Below are 20,319 nucleotides of genomic sequence, written 5' to 3' on the forward strand. Positions count from 1 at the left end.
AAAAAAAAAAACAAAAAAAAAAAACGGCATTATCCTGATCTAACAATTACATTTTATCTAATTACTTACATTACAATTACTTTCTAACAACTACTCGCCTTGTTAGAAGTATATTTCATTATTTTGAGCCAGATTAACTTTTTGAACAACTGGGCAGAGATCCTCTTTCACCATTGACAGCCATTCAAAACAGTAAAAAAGAAAAAGTATTCTTATAGTGCCACCAGCCAATCAGTGTTGTCATGTTGTCATTTTCTTGCTTTGATTAGTCAAATGTCATAAGGCTCAGGTGACCGAACCAATAAAATCTGGCCGAGTAGAGAAGAATAATGCTAACATACGGATTTCTCTGGGTGTAATACAGACCCTTTTGTTTCTAAAAAGCTTAAGAAATAGGCCCAGTGTTTAAACTCATCCATACCCTGCTCTCTATTCTCATTATTTGTGTTTCTTTATCTCTGTGCATCACATTTTCATGTGACTATCTTAGACATACATCACTTCTGACTTCATATGAACTCCATCCCTTTTCTTCTTATTCATCAGTTTATCACATTTAAATGTCTTCAATACACATACATCAACCAACCTCTAATTAAATGTTTATCCTAAATCAAGTGAATCCTCTTTTTTTTTTATTCTCTTATGTTGTCTACTCTTTCTCATACTAGAAGGGAGCAGGGGCGGAAACATTCCCAATCTAGGATGTGGAATCTGGACTGAGCTTGTTTTCCAGCCACTGGCAGAAATAGCTGTTCTGTGGGTTTAACAAAGGCCCTCATTACTGAAGCCTGAGTATGAGCACACACACACACACACACACACACACACACACAGTGTCTGTATCATGGACATACAACACATGCACATAGAAAATCCATCTGTTCTACTTCAACATCAGTCATGTGTAACGGTCGTATTTTGAGGTTCAGATGAGATGCTGTAAATAACCTAACCCATCAGATGTACTTCCATGAACGGACTCTCATTAGCCATGAAATGCAGTCTTTCTTCAGATATATCCACAAAACCAAAGAGTGAAGAACACAAATACAACAAATATGGCGAGGTTTCCTCTTATAGTGTCACTAATCAAAATTAAACCAGGCCTGACAACACTGTAATATGAGCAAAAGTGTGTTAAGAGGGATTTCTCCAAAAAGGAGTAGGGGAGACAGCGTGTGGATGTGCGAATATCTCTGGTGAGTTAGCATGTAGCGTGTTAATGGGTGGCTGTTGGAGTGAAGACTCCTCCCCTTTTATTGGAGACACAATGACCGCATTGAATGCAGGAAGAGCTGAGTGTGCCGATTGTGTCTGGTAATATCTGATTGTATGAGAGTGTGTATGTGTGTGTCCTTCACCCCTAACCCCAAAAACCCCTGCTCCCTGCCCCCCTTCCTTCTGCCATTCTTAGTTCACTACACGACTGTAAAAAATGCAAGTCTTCTGCAATTAAACAACATAAAAGTATACAATACATGAAACAACTACATTCATTCCAAAACTATTTTAACTTCCCTCATTCCTCTGAAAAACGTTTTGCCTGAATACCTGAATGAACTGACCGTTCCCTGGTAACTGTTGCTAACTGAAAAAAGTTTTCCAGTACCTCAAATAAGAATGAACTAGAAATTTCTGATCAGAATGATTTATAGTAAAATATGTTCAAAAAGTGAAAAAAAATAAATAAATAAAAAAAGCCTGATTGGTTATTATTCATCTGTGGGCTGGAATGAATAAAGATATCACAAAGGCTTTTTATTTATTTATTTGCCAGGGTTATTATAGTTAGCTACAACTAAAATTATATATAAAAAATAATAATTCAAAAATATTCAATAAAATAATAAAATATTAATAAAAGCTACAATATCAATCACAATTATCCTACACTCTCAAGACCAAAGATTTGTGTAAAAACCTTTTCAATTTTAAAACAAGACACAGATAAGCTTTTAGTTTGTTGTAGATTGATGTAGATATGGCCAAATCCAATGAATATAATTTAAGTTTCCTGGTTGTCATCATATAACTTGAATGTCATCGTTACATAAAACAAAGATCCAATTGCACTAACACAATAATGCAGTTTGAAACCCATTCACCCCAAATCAATACGAGAAATTCCAGTACAAACGACTCCACTGGCATGGCAGGTAGAGCAAGAACAAACTGTCTGTTGTTTTTATCAGTATGGTGTAACGTGCCCCAGCTTGTAAGCATTTCTGTTAGTTTCAGTTTAGCCCTCTCTGTCTCAGAGTCTTTTCTGCTGTGTTGCCTCCATCAATCTCTAAACAGGACCTGGGATACACCAACCTGCTCCCATCCTAAATATGTAGTTATATTTTTGCAATACTCCGCAACTTCTCCTAAACTTACACAAACACATATCGTAAACAAGATCATTTTAACATATGTATTCAAACTGATGGGTCTAACTCAAGGGGTCTGTTGCACTGTACAGGTGTGCGGAGACAGAAACATGCGTCTCATTTGTGCTGATTGCTAAAGGTGGGGCACTTTTATGCATAGTGGTTTTAGGCTTAACCTCCCTCAGGAATGAAAGCACTGCACTAACAACAGCTTATGCAATCACAACAGAGCATAAAACGATGTCCAGCAGTGAAAAAATCTGAAATTAGGCCTAGAAATTAATTGGTTTTGTTTTAATGTTGCCATTACAACTCCTAATGCAATGTTAAAAGAAAGCAAATGACCAACTGAAAGCTTTTAATAAAACTGCAAAATCAATAGCACTCCACTTGAATCCAGCTGTGCTATAAACATATAATTAGAGGATACAGATTTATGGCCAACCATATATAACCCTGTAGCACATTTAAGAGTAAGAGTTTTGGTGTCTATGTCTATCTCAGTTTGTTTTGAATGTTTTGCATACAGCCAGCCATTTTGTTTCAGATTTCCTCTTGTACTCTGGTTTAGTAAAAGGCAAGCAGAGACAAGATCATTTTGAGCTACAGGCCAGAGCATACACACAGACTACACACAATTTTTAATCAAATAAAACCAATCATAATTACTATAAATAACCACAACCCAACCCTAACCTTTCCCTTTAAAGAAGACATGAGACATTATTTACTTTATTTATAAACCATTTCCCCATTTAAGGGTATCCTTAATATATATTTTTTGTCAGACTTTGTTAACATCTACAGATATTTTTCAGCTATTTTGTATCTAAAACTAAGGGTAGGTTAAAAAAACACACATATTCAAACAACTGTGCCTTAGACAATCAATCAACATTTCTACATTATGTAAATATGTAGAGACATTTCACGTCAAGACAATTCTCTTCAAATCCTTTAGCTTCACAGTGTTCCCATTGCTCAAACAGTAGAGCGTGGCACTAGCGATGCAAAGGTTGTGAGCTCAATTCCCAGAGAATGCAGTCAATTTGTGTAGAAGCCTCTACTAAAAGAGTAAAACTGTAGAAACAGGATGGAATTGGGTGAGGCACTGGAAGAGTGGAAAAAGAATGAGAGGAAGAAAGAAAAATAGGACTAATTAAATCCAGTAAGTCTGATTCAGCCACAGACAACTAATATTCTCAGGCTGATCATGGGAGATTCCAGCATTACCTAATGCGCAGACATGCACACTGGTTCACCAGACATAGGAAATGAAGGGTAAGACCAGTGGGGTTGTGAGTTATTAAGACAAGAACAGTCATTCTCTAACATTCCCATCAATCTATTTTAATGGTGTCTGGAAACTAAATCAGTTTCCTTGTTAAAATAACAAACATGTGCAGGATAGAGTGAGCAAATGATGGGAAGTGAAAAAGAGAGGGAGAAACCGAGAACTATATGGAACAGTATTCTGCAACAAAGTATATACCAAGAAGAAAGGAAGAACATGAGAGCAAAGGAGTCATTGAAAAGTAGCGACTCACCTATGAAGGGAATTGACGCGAGGGAATCATCCTCTATGGATAGTGGTGGTAGGTTACCGTTTGTACGGCGATGAGAAATAGCATTTTCCGCTTGGGCAGGGGGCTCCGTAGGATCAGAGGTAAAGAGTAGAGGGTCACTGGAGTCAAGTGCTACGCCATAATATGGATGTCGTAGGGCGTTCACACCCCTGCGGCCAGTGGGTGGTTTTTGCCTCAGAATCACTTCCTGTGTCTGGGCTTCACCTGTTGTTTCCCCTGCCCCTCTGTCATGATTAGTGGGTCGGTAAGTTCTGTCTTGTCCTTCAGGAGCTGTGGGAATAGCAGTTGTAGAAGAGGTGGTTGGCGGAGCTGGGGAAGGAGTGGCTGAGTGTGGAAGCCCCTCTGGGGGACTGGTCTTGGGTGTAGGGGTCCAGAGATGTGGACCTGTGTAAGAGGGGTCTCTGAATGACTGGGCTTGCTGCAAGATACGGCCAGTCTTCCGGTTGAAAGAGGGGCTGTAGCTACGATAGCCAATTGGCTCCTCGTCTAGACTCTGGCAAGAAGGCAAATGTCTTGCCTGTGGAGCTTTCTGCTGTGGTTGCGGAGCCTGAGATGAGTGTTGGTGTACTGCATGTGTGAGGTTTTGATGCTGAGCTGTGTGTTGATGGTGTTGTGGTGTGTGGTGTTGCACTTGGTGTTGCTGGATTTGGTGGTGTGACTCTGCGTGTTGGCCACAATGTCTGGCTTGTCTCAGATAGCTTTCAGTCCTATTTGGTTGCTGGTGGACCCAAGTAGATCTTTCGAGTTGTGGTGAAAGTATCCCCACAGCTCTGTCGAGAGTTTCCAGTGAACGTGCTGAATGTCCGTACCGGCTTGCTTGAAGGTTTTCAGAGGACTTGCGCCCATAGGCCACTGCAGACGGGTGTTGTCCATACACATGCTCACCCCGCCAGTCTCCATGGTTCCAGTAGGGATCAGTGTATGCTGCTGAGCTCTGCTGAAGCAACAGCAATGTGTCTTGCGATGCACTGTGGGGAAAACCTGTTTGCTGCGAATGCCTGGCCCTCCCGATATCACCTAGACGGTCCTGTGAGAAACTCCTGTGGCGTGGGTTTATGGAGCGAGAAACAGATCGCTCCCGCTCTCGTTCCCGTTCCCGACCTGGTACTTGGCTATAGTACCAGTTCGAAAGAGCTTGTTGGGTGCATTCACTGCGGCTGGATGGGGGTGTTGATATTGATTGAGAAGGGCTGGCCCAAGGTGGGCTTTCCTTGCGGCCTCCAATGTGCCCCACTGCAGTACCCATGTTGTGGTTGGCAAGATGAGCATGATGCAATGGGCTCATCATCCCTCCTGAGGAGGAAGACGATGAATATGAGCGCCCTCTCATTTGCCCAGTTACCTGCGGTCCCCTGTCAGTCATTCCATACTGGATCTCCTCAGTTCGGTGTGCAGGGCTACTGTGACCAACACCTCTTGACTCACAGCTCCTGCCCTCGGCTGCCCAGACAGCATTGGAAGCTACTGTCCGGTTGTCAAGGGGTGGAGAGGGACCAGAGGAGGAGCTGGGCCAGTGGCTCCAGTTGTCCAGCTGGTTTTGCCCCATGTGTAAAGAAGCTGGGGCAGGGCTTGCCAGGGCTGGAGGCTGTGATTTTGTATGTGGAGGGTAGAGGACAGGGGGTGGTGGAGGAAGATTTTGGGCCTTTCCTGTATATGGATTGTTCCCTCTTAGGTAGGCATCATGGGAATATGCCTGAAAGAGAGAAATACAACTTTCATTCTAAAGGAAAATAAACTAAATGTTTCGCGTGACTAAATTTCCTTTTTTTCTCTTTTTTTAACAAGACAAAATAGGACATACAGAAAAACAGTACAAAATAGAAGAAAATATAGCTGTAAATGTAAAGCAAGTCTGACAACAAACAAATATTTTTTTTTTTAAAAAGCCAAACAAAAGCACAAACAATGAAACCAAATTTCCATGTAATTATGTAAAGTGTTAGTGTAAGATTATTATGTATATATATATATATACATACATACATACATACATACATATATATATATATATATATATATATATATATATGTAGGGTGGGATTTCCCCCTTTCTGGTCAATGTATCCCTGCCTCTGCTTAATTATTTTTATCCCCGGTGGGGATAAATTTATCCCCCCCCCCAAAGTGATCAGTGATACTACACTAGTGGCGAGACGGATCACAAAACATATCACGGATCCGTGGTTTGATTAAAGTCAGTTTTATTTTAAAACGCGCTACTTTAACTGGCTCTGCCCGTAGCCTCTCTGTATTCACCACTCTGCAGACTTGCTCAATGTCCCGCCCACGGCGCTATCTGATTGGTTACACCTCACGAGTAATAGCCTATCAACACTTGCGAGACGGTTGAAGCCGGGTCCGCTCGGCAGTGGAGTTGCTAACTTGAACTTGGCCACTTTGTCGCTAGATTTAGCGACTTTTTTTTTTTTTCAAAAAAGCGACTAGCGACAAATCTAGCGACTCTTTGGACAATCATTTTTTAGTGTCTGAGACTCTCTGGTGCTGCCGCACTAGTGCAAGGTCTCTCTTTCCCAGCACAAGCCTCTCTCTGCATCTGCTGTGTTCAGCGAGCGCAGAGAGGAGAACCACTTTCAGGTAAAAAAATATATATATATATATATATTCTGTTGCTTCTAACTCTATTTTACAAGCAAGTATAGCCGACGTCAGTCACATCACAACCACTGACTTTATCGTATGTGTATTTGATTTCATTAGTGCAGATTAATGTTTGAGAGCTGGTGTAGTCTTAATGGACCGCGTTTCAGTCATTATAATATTAATTCCGTTGTCTGACAACAGAAACATTAAAATATAGTAATAAAAACATTTTTATTGAGAATTAAATTAAATGGCTAAATTAAATTGCAGTATGTGAGCATAGGGAGGCAATACAATACGACGCACTTACGTCATAAAAATGCTAATCAGCACATGACGTCAACTAGTTCATGTTCTCATTATTCATTTTTATGAATTAAAATGTTTCAAAACACCCCCCCCCCCCCCTCCGTTTTTTTCACAAATCGCACCCTGTATATATGTATATGTATATGTATATGTAGGGTGACTTAATTTCAGCAGAGTAAGAAAGGCGTCAAGGAGTGGAGGTGAAAAGTTCATAGAAAAAAAGGGGTAAGAGGGATGACATTACGATTACATTCTGACCATGAGACACTATCACTATATACTGATCATGTGATTGTGTCATAATACTGAGTTTCAGTGTAGTACTAGCATATTCAATTTTTCAAACACCAAAACAAATATAACTTAAAAAACAAAACTGGCTGATCTAAAGATGTCTCGCTATAAGACAAATGCTAATGATTTCTAATAATATTCTAAAATTAAGTAAAAATCATCAGGGGAAAACAAAACTGAGAAAAAAAAACTCTTTGAGAGATTCACCACAACACCAAGATGTAAAACATTTTTCAAAAAAAAAAAAATAATAATAATAATAATTCTTGAGACACAAAATTGTCAAATTTAATTTATGAAAATTATGTTTATAAGGGATTAAATTATTTTTACAGGTTGATTTAGTTTAACATTAGCTCTCTCTAAATATATTATTAATATATATATAATATGTAGATTTATGGTTTAAGCAAAAAATAAAAAGATAATAAATATATATATATATATATATATATATATATATATATATATATATATAAATAAGAAAAGCATAAGGATAAGAAAAAATTAAAACTTAATTCATGTCATATCATAAGAAAGGTAAAAATCACCTTCTAAATTAAATGCATCTTGTTTTAAGGATGTTTAAATAGAAAATATGACTTAATTATGTACTAAGAAAATAATTTTTGCAGTATAATGTTACAAACCAGAAGACATGGACTCCAATACCTCAACAACTTGTCTGACCCATGCAATGATTACTGTGTGACTGTACAGAGGATGTCAAGCTGACCAGATGCATCAACACTACCCTCAAAACACACGGACATAAACTTGACATGAGCTCAATTAAGAATTTATTAACAAAACAGAGACATGGTTGGCTGACAAAACACTGTCCAGCTCCAGACAACCAAATCGAATAACATAGCATAGTACATGCAGTCTGCTAATACATGCAAATACAACCAAACACAGAGAACTGAAACTCACTAATCAAGAGAAACATTCCCTAAAGTGTTGAACGTCTCTCGTTTTCTATTTAGTGTCCTCTTTAACAGCTTATATTTACCTCTTATGTCCTGATTCGTATTTTTTTGAGTTCATGTCTCGTTGTCACGTCCCTCTGTTATTCTCTTTATCTCTTTTTCTCTTTCTGTCCATGTTGAGCCCTACCCAACCCAATGCTCTTGAGCTCCCTCCTTTCTTTCTCCCTCCCTCTCTTGCGCTCTCTCTCTCTCTCTCGTTTTCTCTCCACCCTGTGGGAGTGTGGGAGGGGCCACATAACTGATGATGTCATCTCTGGAATGTAGCTTATGCGGGTGTAAGGAGGGGTATGTAGAGAGACAGAGAGAAGGAGAGATAGACATGGGGTAAGAATAGAGGAGTGGGGTCTCTTGGGAGGCTATAAGGATAATTCGCTTAGAATGAGTGTTTGTACAAAGATTTATTAAAGTGTGTATAAAGCATGTGTCTTTATGTTCCCCACAAGTGCATAAAGGGTTTCCTTCGCCTTTAGTGAGTTGCATGTCCGATCATGTGGGCAACTTGGTAATTTGTGCACTGAGGAAAATATGCGAGTGGGAATGTCTGTGCACTGTGTGAAAGAATGCATATGTGTTTGTGTGTATTTGTGTGTTAACCATATGACCATCTGCATGCTTACTACAAGAATGAATCTTGATTTCTTGCTTTGAAATGCTTCAAAGATATTGCTGAAGCAACCTACTGACTCACACATTGCTTTGTAATGACTACTAAATATCTAGAGTTGTCCAACCTCAGTGTCTGTGTCTATTTAAAAGTGTGAGAAAAGTGTACACACCTCTTGAGGGTGTGTGTGGGTTTACTAGCTGTACTTCGAAAACAAAACTAAACCACAAAGCTACCTAAACTCTATACTCTACAAATGCTAAGTGCTCACATTACAAAACATTCTATTAATCAGTATTTTTGCCTTGTTTCAGTAAAAAATATAATTAAACATATTTTTACTTGAAAACTAACATGGAATAAAAATTTAGACAAATATTTTAAGAATAATTTAAAATAAAAGTTAAATTAAATTAAATTAAATTAAATTAAATTAAATTAAATTAAATTAAATTAAATTAAATTAAATTAAAGAATCTTTCTAAATTTAAACAATTTAGCAAACTTATCTTATTGTAAGTATTTACCATAAACAAGCTTACTGGAAAACAAGAACAAAAATTAAGAAAGTTATTTAATTGCTTTGTTTTCCTTTAGAGCCTGGTTTAGTCTGGAGTAGTGTTGATTTTGGTAGCAAAAACTATGACAAATAATAAATAAAAATTTGGTTGACAACCTTTTTTCCATGAGTAAGACATGGTTAAGACAAGATGACATTGAAATCATTTAAAACTAACTGTATAAACGATTAAGTAATTGACAAAAAAAAAAAAAAGATGAGACTAAAATGTAGTAAAAAAAAAAAAAAACTCTATATCCAAAATTTTCTTCAGCAAAAAAAAAAACAAAAAACATAGACCTTAACTGGTTTTCATGCTTGGGGTTGCCAGATGTCAAGAGTTTAAATCCCCTATCAGAGCTTCTCTCTTAAAGGGACACATTTTCTGCCTCGTGTTTTACTTGATCTTGGTTACCATTTATACACGCTGTTTATATCTATGATCATATAAATAAAAAAAATCAGGAAACCAGATGAGGTAAATCAAACCATGTGCATAAGTTGACACTTGATTTGTGCTTTAAGGTTATAAATGCAAGAATTCTGATGAAATATCTCAAATGACTACAATCACGATCAGCAACAGTAACAAAACTTTAAGCAAAATAATTACGATTATCAGTTTATTATGCAGCATGACTTGATTTTTAGTCAACTAAAATGTAAAAAAAAAAAAAAAAAAGCCGGTTGAATAAATATGATAAAAGCCGAAAAAGGACACTTGCCCCAGCACTAAGACACAGAATAATAAAAAAAAAGCGGACATTATTAACACTAGTCTGGAGATATGATCAAATAAAATAAAATAACAATAATAACAAATTTAATAAAAATATGATAAAATAAATGTGTATGCTATTCTGTGCAGGTAAATGTGTAGGTATGAGTGGGTGTGTAAGACAGAAAAGGTGTGGCAAAAATGCTAAAACGTACACTTACCAGCTGCAGCACGTCCTCGTCCTTTGGCATGATGGAGAGCTCCAGTACACTCTCACTACATGGAGAAGACAAAGAGACCCAGACAGCATGAGAAACAACAGGAGTATCTACAGTTTATAGGATGTAGTGATTATGGAACAAATTCTCCATTAAAAGTTGTGATTTGGGTTCAGTACACAGACAACCTTTACACTGGGTTCAGTAGTAACCTTTTTAAGTAATGCACATAATAATCATCCAGCAAACTTCCCCAAGCACACACTGCCTGAGGTCATTCTGTTACGTAAAACATATGTCACAAATTCCACACGAACAACACTCATGTGAAAACGTTTAGTTGCGTTCTGCTCCTTTAAATTTGAACCCAAACAATGTTATAGATCAAGATCTTGATTCCAAGGTTAGTCTGGATGGCTGTAGAAGACCTCGTCTGAATCAGCTCATGCAACAAAGTGGCAATCAAAAATCTTTTGAATAAGAGTTTTTTGACTTCAGAAGCTCACCTGTGCTGAATCAGTGCAATGACCTGTGAGTATGTCTTCCCCAGCACACTCTCTCCATTCACCTTAACCAGTCTGTCTCCTGCAGACACACACACACAAAATAACACACTTACTTGACAAACATTTAGAACCGGGTTTCCCAAGCTTTTTTGTCTAATGTACACAACACCATCAATAAAACTCAAGTTACACTTATTAACCAGAAATGTGTTCCTATAACTGATATAATAATGGAAGTCATTTTGCAGAAACATTAATATTATTATAAGTCTCTAATTATAATGGAATATCATTGAAATTATTAATACAAAAAAAAAAAAATCATAAATTGCCATTCAATAGTTTTGGATCAGTACGATTTTTAATGTTTTTTAAAGATGATTCTCCTGCTTATCAAGGATGCATGATCAGAAATACAGAAAAAAATGTGAAATTGCAATTTAAAATAATGGTTTTATATATACTATTATTATTTTTATTATTATATATATATATATAATAATGGTTTGTAATATACTTTAAAATATAATATCGCTGTGATGGCAAAGCTGAATTTTCAGCATCTTTACTCCATGCTTAAGTGTCACTTTAGAAATCATTTTAATATGCTGATTTAATATCAATATTGGAAACAGTTTTTCTGCTTCATATTTTTTTAGAATATCTGATACTTTTTCAGGATTATTTGATGAATAAAACGTAAAAAAACAGCATTTATTCAAAACAGAAATCATTTGTAACAATATACACTGCTGTTCAAAACTTTGGGGTCAGTATTTTTTTTCTGTGATAATAAAGACTTATATTGTTAGAAATAAATTATATATGCTGCTCTTTTTAAATGAATTAATCAAATAATCCTGAAAAAAGTATCACAGGTTCCAAAAAATATATATATTATTAAGCAGCACAACTGTTTCCAACATTGATAATAAATCAGAATATTAAGAATGATTTCAGAAGGATCATGTGACACTGAAGACTGGAGTAATGATCCTGAAAATTCAGCTTTGCACCACAGGAATAAATTACATTTCAAAATAATTAGTTTAAATTGTAAGAATGTCAAAATCTTACTGTTTTTACTGTATTTCTGATCAAATAAATGCAGCATTATAGTGAGCATATGACACTTGTTTCGAAAGCATGAAAAAAAATCTTACCAACCCTAAACTTTTTTTTGCTATTATTATTTTTGCTATTAATATCATTTACACAAATGTACAAAACGTTTATTAAAACTCTGTGGACCCTATTTTAATGATCTAAACGCAAAGTGTAAAGCGCACGGCGCAGGTGCACTCAGGGCGTGTCCAAATCCACTTTTACTATTTTAACGACGGAAAAACGATTGGCACGCCGGGTGCAAGGTCTAAACGGGTTGTTCCTATTCTCTTAATGACTAATGGGTGTGCATTTGCTAATTAAACGACGTGGCACTGGACGGGAAAATGTGAACGTGCCAGACTGAAACTAGCAAATTTGCGCTGCGCCCTGCATCGCATTGCACCGGGTGTTTTATAGGGCCCTATATATTACATAATATAACACAATTACATGTATTTGTTCATTTATTAGAAGTCTTCACAATTAACATTCTTTACATAGTGGGAGAGAGCGAGCATGTGCATTCTGTTCAAATAATAAAGATTAAATAGACTCATTCCATGTGTTCACTCTGTTTTCCTTAGATCTCTGCTGTGTTTTGGTTCATTTCAGGGTTACATTATCAGATCATCTCAGCCAGCGGCAGTTTGTCAGAGGAGTCAGTGAAGGCTGTGACTCCTATGCAGTCATAACCAATCATATTAAAATACATTCATCAGAGGTATTGCATGATCTGTTGCACCACGTTCCTAAGACAACTCAAGACTATTTCCGCAGAACTGGATCACTCATCATAGTTCAACACGTCACCTTGCATATTTGTTTATGAAATATTTTGGCTCTCAGCTCGTAACAAATTGTATACATTCCATTGACTTTGCATCAAGATGTTCGCATAAAATATAAAAAAGTCTGTCATATTCCTAGTCAATGTTGCTAAAATTAAAAAGATTATTTTAATCTGTCAGCGAGAGATCATGTGTGTATGGTAGCATAGTTACTAGCAACAAAAATATGGTAAACATCCTGTAATCCTATATGGTTTTGTACGGTTTAAGAAAAGAAAGTAAGAATAACATGCACTCATTGAATTCAACCACCTTTTCCTGACCAGGAAGCAGCCTTGTGTATAGTGAGAGATAATGAGTCACCTTCTATCAAGCTGAAAGTGTAGTGTGTAAATAACAAACCACAATTCACGAGCAAAATATTCCATAATAGATCCTGGTCTGTATCAGTTTCTCTCCCTGGTTCAAGTTTATTCTGTTCATAGATATCATCAGGAATAAGACTCTTTATGCAGTGAGAGCACAGTGGACCATCCGTGGCAGTCAGGTGACATGACTAGTCACAGGAAGCAGGACATTACCTGCACTTTAAATATGTCTTAGTACAGAAACACATTTTCTGCAAATCTGTCTCTGAGTAAGCAAGTCATAACAAGAGATCACATATGTATTCACATGAGTGCACTGGTGTGGGTATAATATTGTTTAGCATGAACACACACACACATTTTCTTCAGATTTTTGGATTTGCATGACGTTTATCAAACAACAGTAAATACAAGAATACAGAGATGGATATTTACTGCATTACAATTATTTATCATTCCAGTTAGTCCATCTGTGAACACCACCAAGCCGTAGATTTATATAACAGCAGCGGCTAAACCTATTAGATGGCCAGTTTTCTTTGAAGTGTGATGGAAATCCTTCCCTCACACTAATGTTTGTATTGGTCTGAACAGAAAAACTATTTTACCTGTACACAAGCCGGCCTGGTGGGCGGGGCCTTTGTCCCTCACATTCTTAACGAAGATGGTGTCCATGGGCTCCAGACAACTCCCATGGAGCCCTGCATGAAACACACACACACACACACACAAAACAATATACTTCATAGTTAGTACAGAATGCAAATACAGTGGGGAAAATCTGGGATTCAAAATCCAATTTAACCTTGCATATAATAAAGTTTTGTAGATTTTTTTAAATGATATATGAAATATTTTATGTTCCTCTTCCACTGAAGCTCAATATGCTCTTTTGATAATCTCAGGTCATGCTGTAGATCTATATATATATATATATATATATATATATATATATATATATATATATATATATACATATGATTTTATTCATCAGACAAACACATAAAAAAAAGATCATCAGGTTCAGCAAACTTGTGCAGCTGTCATTAAAGCATACATGGAATATTGTATAATAAGAAAGTCTTGACATTCATGTTAATATTTCAACATGCTGCTTATATAATTTGCAACGGAAAAAAAATAATCTGTATTAAATTAGAAAAATTCTGAATTAAATTGTTTCACTAGTGGACTTTTGGACCTCACTGTACAGGGACACACACATTCACAGTTGTTTGGGCTGGCACTGTGGAATGTGTTTTGCTCATACTGATGCCAGTGTCTCATGATGGCATGATAAGATGAGGACAGATTGTAATAGTCAACAAACAGGCTGAGGTAGTAATGCACAAACTGATCTGGGAACTGTGGAGCTTTGTGTAGATGTGTGGATGTGTGTGTGTTCAAGTGCACCTCTGTATCATACTGGATTGAATTGCCTGGGATTTAGTAGTATGGAGTTATGAAAATAAGATCTGTACATCTGGATTTACATCTATTTCATTTACAAGTACATTGATATACAGTGAAGAAGAAGAAGTGTAGTTACATATGGCCAAGTATGGGGACCCATTCTCAGAATTTGTGCTCTGCATTTAACCCATCCAAGTGCACACACACACACACAGTAGTGAACACACACACACACACACACACACACACACACCATGAACACACACCCGGAGAGCACTGGTCATTAACTCCCCCTACCAACAATCCCTGCCAGACCTGAGAATCGAACCCACAACCTTCAGGTTACAAATCTGACTCTCTTTTCATTAGGCCACGACTTCCCCAAAATCATTGTTCCACTGGGGCAATATCTTTTTTCTTTTTGTTTTTATGCAAATAAGGAAAAACATTTTCATATGTCAGAACTTGCAAATTATATGGCATATATCTCATTTCAATCATGTGCCTTCCTGTAATCCTGCTTAAAATGGATTGATTTGAATGCAGATGGGCACCTTGAATGTGGATGAATTGAAACTTACTCTAGGAGGCGCCATGCAACAAACATCAGCTTCCCTGATCAATGACATTGCTTATGCTACTAATTCATCTAGGATCATCAGTCACTGAGAAATAAATGAAGTCCAGAGGATGATAATATAAGTAAGAGGAAGAAACACAGTGCTCATCAAGTCATAAGATTTTCAGTCAACTCAGATGAGTGACGAGGCGTTTTCAAATAAGACATTTCAAAATTTGCTTTAAATGACACTAATTCACATGACGTCAAGATAAAAGAAATATAAAAGATAGACTCACCCTTTCCATTCCCGTTCTCTTCATCCTAACAGCAAATAAGAAGAAGATAGTTAGATCCTAGCAAAATTACAACATGGTCTTAAACTTAATGATTTAGTAATTTACTAAATACTTGAGTTATTAACATCTATAATACGTACTCTATTAATCGTACAACAGAAATTTTTAAACAGATTTTTCCACATCATGTCATTTTTACTCGGCCTTATTTCACTTTTAAAAACTATATTTTATTATTATTCTGCACATGTCATATGGAACAATTTATTATATTTGTGTCATTTTATTCATTACATTGAAAAAAGTGGCCAAGAAATTAAGGATCCTTTTGGGATGCTTGAGAAGAAAGGTTTGGAACAATATGATAATAGATAAATTATAACTATTATGTCTATGGTGCACAACATGAACCAGAAGTCAATAGTTACAAAAACAGGAAATAACTTTTCATTATTATTATTATTTTAGGTCTCAATAAATTGGTTTGATCTCCATGATGGCAGTGATATCAGCACTGACTCTGTCCCAGCACTAGAGGTCAGCACTGAGAAAAATGGAGCACTTTAGCAGTGACTTTAGCCACAGACGCATCTAAACACACCTCTGCAAGACCAACATTCAATTTTCCATCTCCGCAGGAAATGACATAGTCTTTATAATATTCACTCTGCATCTTTATTTACAACAGACACAGTTTTGATAACACATGCACAGCTTTCACAAAATAACCAGACTGCAAACCAGAGGCTCAAATCACACACACGCAACGCTGATCAGGCAGTTTAATGTGGGCAGCCCAGTGTTTAGTCTGCGCTGACTGAGCTCATTCCTAACAGACTCACACAATACTGAGGCTTTGCCGTCCCAAGAGAAAGACAGACAGAGGGGGAAACAGATGGGTAGAGTGACGGACAGTGACCCACAACTTTAAGATTTGTATTCAACATCCAACCCACTGATCAAAATGAATGTCCACGTGTGCATTAACATGGAACTGATGTGGTGACAGATGGAGAGTGCCACACAAGTCATGTGACCACGTGGGCACTGGGAACAGTGAATGGACCTGAACATACTGTCCCAGCAGCCCTGGTACGGCCCTGACCAGCCCAGAGCATGTGTGGTACCAGTCAAACACATAATAAGCCCTTTGAGCAGGAAAGCAAACAGCAGCTTCTCAGAGAAAAGATGCCTTATCACAATGGGGCTTTGTTTCTCTTACATCATGTGCAAACACATCTGTAACCCATTCTTAATAAAATATGGGAATAAAATACACTGGCAGTATTTATTTAATTTTTGGAAATCTCTTATTCTAACTGAAACTGCATTTATTTGATCAAAAAAATGGTTAATAACTGCCTATATCCATACTGTACATGAAAATAACAAACATATGCCAGAAATGATTAGATATCTCACAGCTTTCTTTATATAAGCCCTTGATCTTTTATATATTTTTCTAATTATGATGTGCATTCACAGAACACACTTAATCTCTCCTGAACTGCTTCTTTGTGCTTCCTCTTTTTTCTCTTTAGAAAAAGGTGCTAAAGGAAAACCGATCTGTGAGGTCGAGTCCTTGGTGGACCAACTATTGCTACTATGGACTAAGGCCTTAAAACAAAAGCCCTAATATCATGAAAATGGCTCTTCATAAAAAAGTGGCCTTGTAGGCTTAATAAGCACAAATGATCTACTCTTTGTAGTAGAGAGAGAGGGACAGTTTGTTGAGCTTTTATCCTATCAGATTTTTTTCAGCTGTTAACCGACCGTAAGTCAGGGCTGTTCACATTTTGTAGCTCGATTTTGTAATAGCTGGCAGACATCCTCACCTTGAGACTGGTGTGCAGGGCAGACTCTGGTGGGTAAACGATGAAGTGACGGAGTGTGAAGCCAAATCCCTGAGAGTTCTTATAGAGCACCAGTGTACGTGGACCCTGCCAGGACACTCCAAAACCATCTGCTCCACTCCTGACCACCGGCCGAGGGTTCTCACTGGATGAAGAGATCCCATCTCTCTGCCCCTTTGCCCGGGGGAGACACAGAGAGACAACTGTAATTAGACATTCATTCATTCAGTCATATCGTCCAAAACTATTATTCCAATGGGAAAACATGTCACAGAGAACACTGTATCTAATGCAAATGAAATGCATCTGTGTTGACGAACACGTCGCATTTAATGTGATAATTGGAGAATGTTCTTGCCAGACAATTGCTAGAAATAACACCTTGTTGTTCTAAATGACCATCCCAACTGTTTTGGATCTGTCAGTGTACTTAAGCCACCTGTGCAAACAAGACGTGAACATGTGAGGAAAAGTAAATGAAAGGGGAGGGAACGGGAAACATCTCTCCACATTGGGGAACCATGATGTCATTTTTGTGATGCCAACATTCTCTGAGGAATTCTCAAAAATGTTTCTTATTAGATTAGTAGGAATAAAGACCAGGGATTGCTTCAAAAAAAAAAAAAAAAGAATTTATATATATATATATATATATATATATATATATATATCTTTAATCTATATTTTCTTTGCTTTGGTTCTCCAAATAAGTATGTAACCCATCAAGAGTATTGGGACAAAAAAGGCCACAGGCGTATAGTGCTGTTTTATTTGAAAGGTGACATCATTATTCCCCTCATTTTGCATTAAAATACCTCTTTTCTCTTCAACCTAAAATCAACAACCTCACCAGCCCTGTGGTTTCACTATAACAGGAAGTATCTAGTGAAGGCAAGAAGTTCCCCAAGAATGGTGCCAGTCGCCATATACATAAACTATTTTTTTTTTTTGCCAACTCATTTTATATAAAGCAAACATTTAATTCTCAAATGTCTCCTCTTCACCCCGTTACTCCTCACATCTCTCTGAACTCAGCAGAAGTCATACTCTGTAATCCAGCGCTCCTGACTCTGACCGCAGCCTCACCCCCTCTCTGCTTCTCACTCTATTTCTGTCTCACATGTTGTTTTCATTTGGCTGTGCTTATGTCTAAACCTTCTTTCTTGCGCTTGCAGTCTTACCAACTTGCACGCATGATCACACACATATAGACAAATGCTTCTTTTTAAACAGCCTTGCATGTCGTGTGGAATGATGTAATATGTTTTATTTAATTTCCCATTCTTCTGTTAAAGGGATAGTTCAACTAAAAATGGTCACTCTGCCACTCATGTCTGGAAGAAAGTTATACAGGTTTTGGAACAACATTTTATTGGGTGAATTATCCCAGTATTTTGGATTAGAAAACAGATTAAAGATATTTTTCTAAAAATCTGTGGAATGGATCTGAACACACCACATTAAACAGAGCTGAGATGTCTTATCGGAGGCAAAAAAAAAAGCTAAAATATTTAAGAAACACAAAAGGTTTTATGGGTTTCTTAAAATAAGATACTTCCTGAGAAGCTAATTTGCATAGATATTGCAAAGATATTAGGGCTCGTTTTCAGAGAATGTATTTGAATTGACACTCTTGTCTTTCTCCACTTAAGTTCTTTCTCTGTAGAGCTTTCTACAGAGTTCATGCACGCGTGGGCCTGCTCAATGGATTACACAGACAAATAAAAGTAAAACGCATAAGACTGTGTAAGTGACAGGACAAATGCACGGGCCATGGTTGAATTCCATAATATTTACCGTTAAGCCAGGACATGTTCAGGCAGAGACGGACAGGCTAGCTTTAGAAAGAGATAGAGAGGGAGAGCTCAGTCAACAGGCTCCAACATGCAGGTTTTCACCACAAGGCTCCTCGTGGCACTGAGAATACCAAACCCTGTCATTACCCACCAAAAACACATGTTAGTCTCCTTATGGTCCAGCAATGTCCATCCATTTAAAGCATTAAACTTTTCCTTCCGTTCTGTTCATCTATGTTTTCTTCATCACTACTTTTTGAATGAATTGTAAACGTGACTCTCCAAGGAAACCAAGCACTAAGCTCAAACAAGTCATCTGTTTGACATCAGAGAGACCTCCTCCAATGTTCTCCAAGAACTCTTACATTCCCATTAGGTCACCAAGCTTTGGAGAAATTTACTGAAATGTTGCAAGCCAGAAGATGTCCAAAGAACCAATGGTACACAACAATATCACATCTTATATATATATATGCAGTATATAGAGAGAAAGTCTCAATTTCCAGCAAAAAAAAAAGGGTGAACAAATGGACATGAGAAGCAAAATTATTGTAGAAATTATTGAAATTTATTTTCCGAGAATGCATCTTGAATAATTTATTTTCATGCACTACAGTGATTTGTTTTCTTTCATTATGCTTAAAAAAATCAAAAATTATTTCATAGATTTATGCTGAAACACAGTATGCAAAAATGTTTCTCCCATTTAAAAAAATAAAAGTAAAATCAAAATAAAATTTCTTCAAGTAATTTTTTTTTCTTTCTGAAAAACAACAAAAATATTTTTAATTATTTTTTTTTTTCATATATGCATTTGTCTGGCAAACACTAGAAATACAGCCTGATAATTTCTGCTCAACATCCAAAATTAATTCAGCCCAACAGTTGGGTTGAGGTCATAGTTTATGACCAGCTGATGATGGGTTAACACACACCGGACACATTTTTCTTTGGGGTTGACGTGTTTCTAGTGTTGATCCAGAGTAATTTGGTCATAAATCAGGGAAAGAATTGGAAACTAAACATGGACATTGACTTATGAATGTACTGTATATAGCTTAATGCCCTCAAAATACCTCATTTGATGAGTGTTTTATTAAGCTGGCAGGCTATGTTTATGCACACATGCTCACAAACAGTTGCCAGAAACAATGCAGTCCAAACAGAGTGTGTGATCCTGCTGAAAAGTTGAGCGTAATTAATGTTGAGTGTTTAATCCCTGACACCCTTCACTATGACTGCAACACACACATAACTGGGAAGAGGTGTGTGTATGTGTGTGTATAAACCTGTCTGTCAGCTCTTTCAGTTCCGCTGGAGCTCTGTTAAACAGGGTTTTCCACCTTTATAGCATTGTTTGAATTAAGAAGTAAA

General features: G+C 37.0%; 1 protein-coding gene across 7 annotated transcripts in view; it reads right to left on the minus strand.

Moving 5' to 3' along the window:
* The window catches only part of LOC132149332 (rho GTPase-activating protein 23-like), a 64,167-nt gene that overhangs the window by 13,183 nt on the left and 30,665 nt on the right, over positions 1 to 20,319 (minus strand). For 4 of the 7 annotated variants that reach the window (XM_059558485.1, XM_059558486.1, XM_059558482.1 and 1 more), the window contains exons 2-7: positions 17,132 to 17,323; positions 15,297 to 15,321; positions 13,634 to 13,726; positions 10,763 to 10,841; positions 10,254 to 10,314; positions 3,923 to 5,654 (exon numbers count right to left, since the gene is read on the minus strand). In XM_059558485.1, coding sequence (XP_059414468.1) covers positions 3,923 to 5,654; positions 10,254 to 10,314; positions 10,763 to 10,841; positions 13,634 to 13,726; positions 15,297 to 15,321; positions 17,132 to 17,323 — 2,182 coding nt within the window. Of the gene's footprint in view, positions 1 to 3,922; positions 5,655 to 8,180; positions 8,315 to 10,253; positions 10,315 to 10,762; positions 10,842 to 13,633; positions 13,727 to 15,296; positions 15,322 to 17,131; positions 17,353 to 20,319 lie in introns of those variants that run through there. The other 3 variants (XM_059558487.1, XM_059558483.1, XM_059558488.1) reach the window with 3 other exon arrangements.

The sequence above is a fragment of the Carassius carassius genome, chromosome 9, assembly GCF_963082965.1.
Source record: "Carassius carassius chromosome 9, fCarCar2.1, whole genome shotgun sequence".
In the NCBI taxonomy this organism is placed as follows: domain Eukaryota; kingdom Metazoa; phylum Chordata; class Actinopteri; order Cypriniformes; family Cyprinidae; genus Carassius; species Carassius carassius.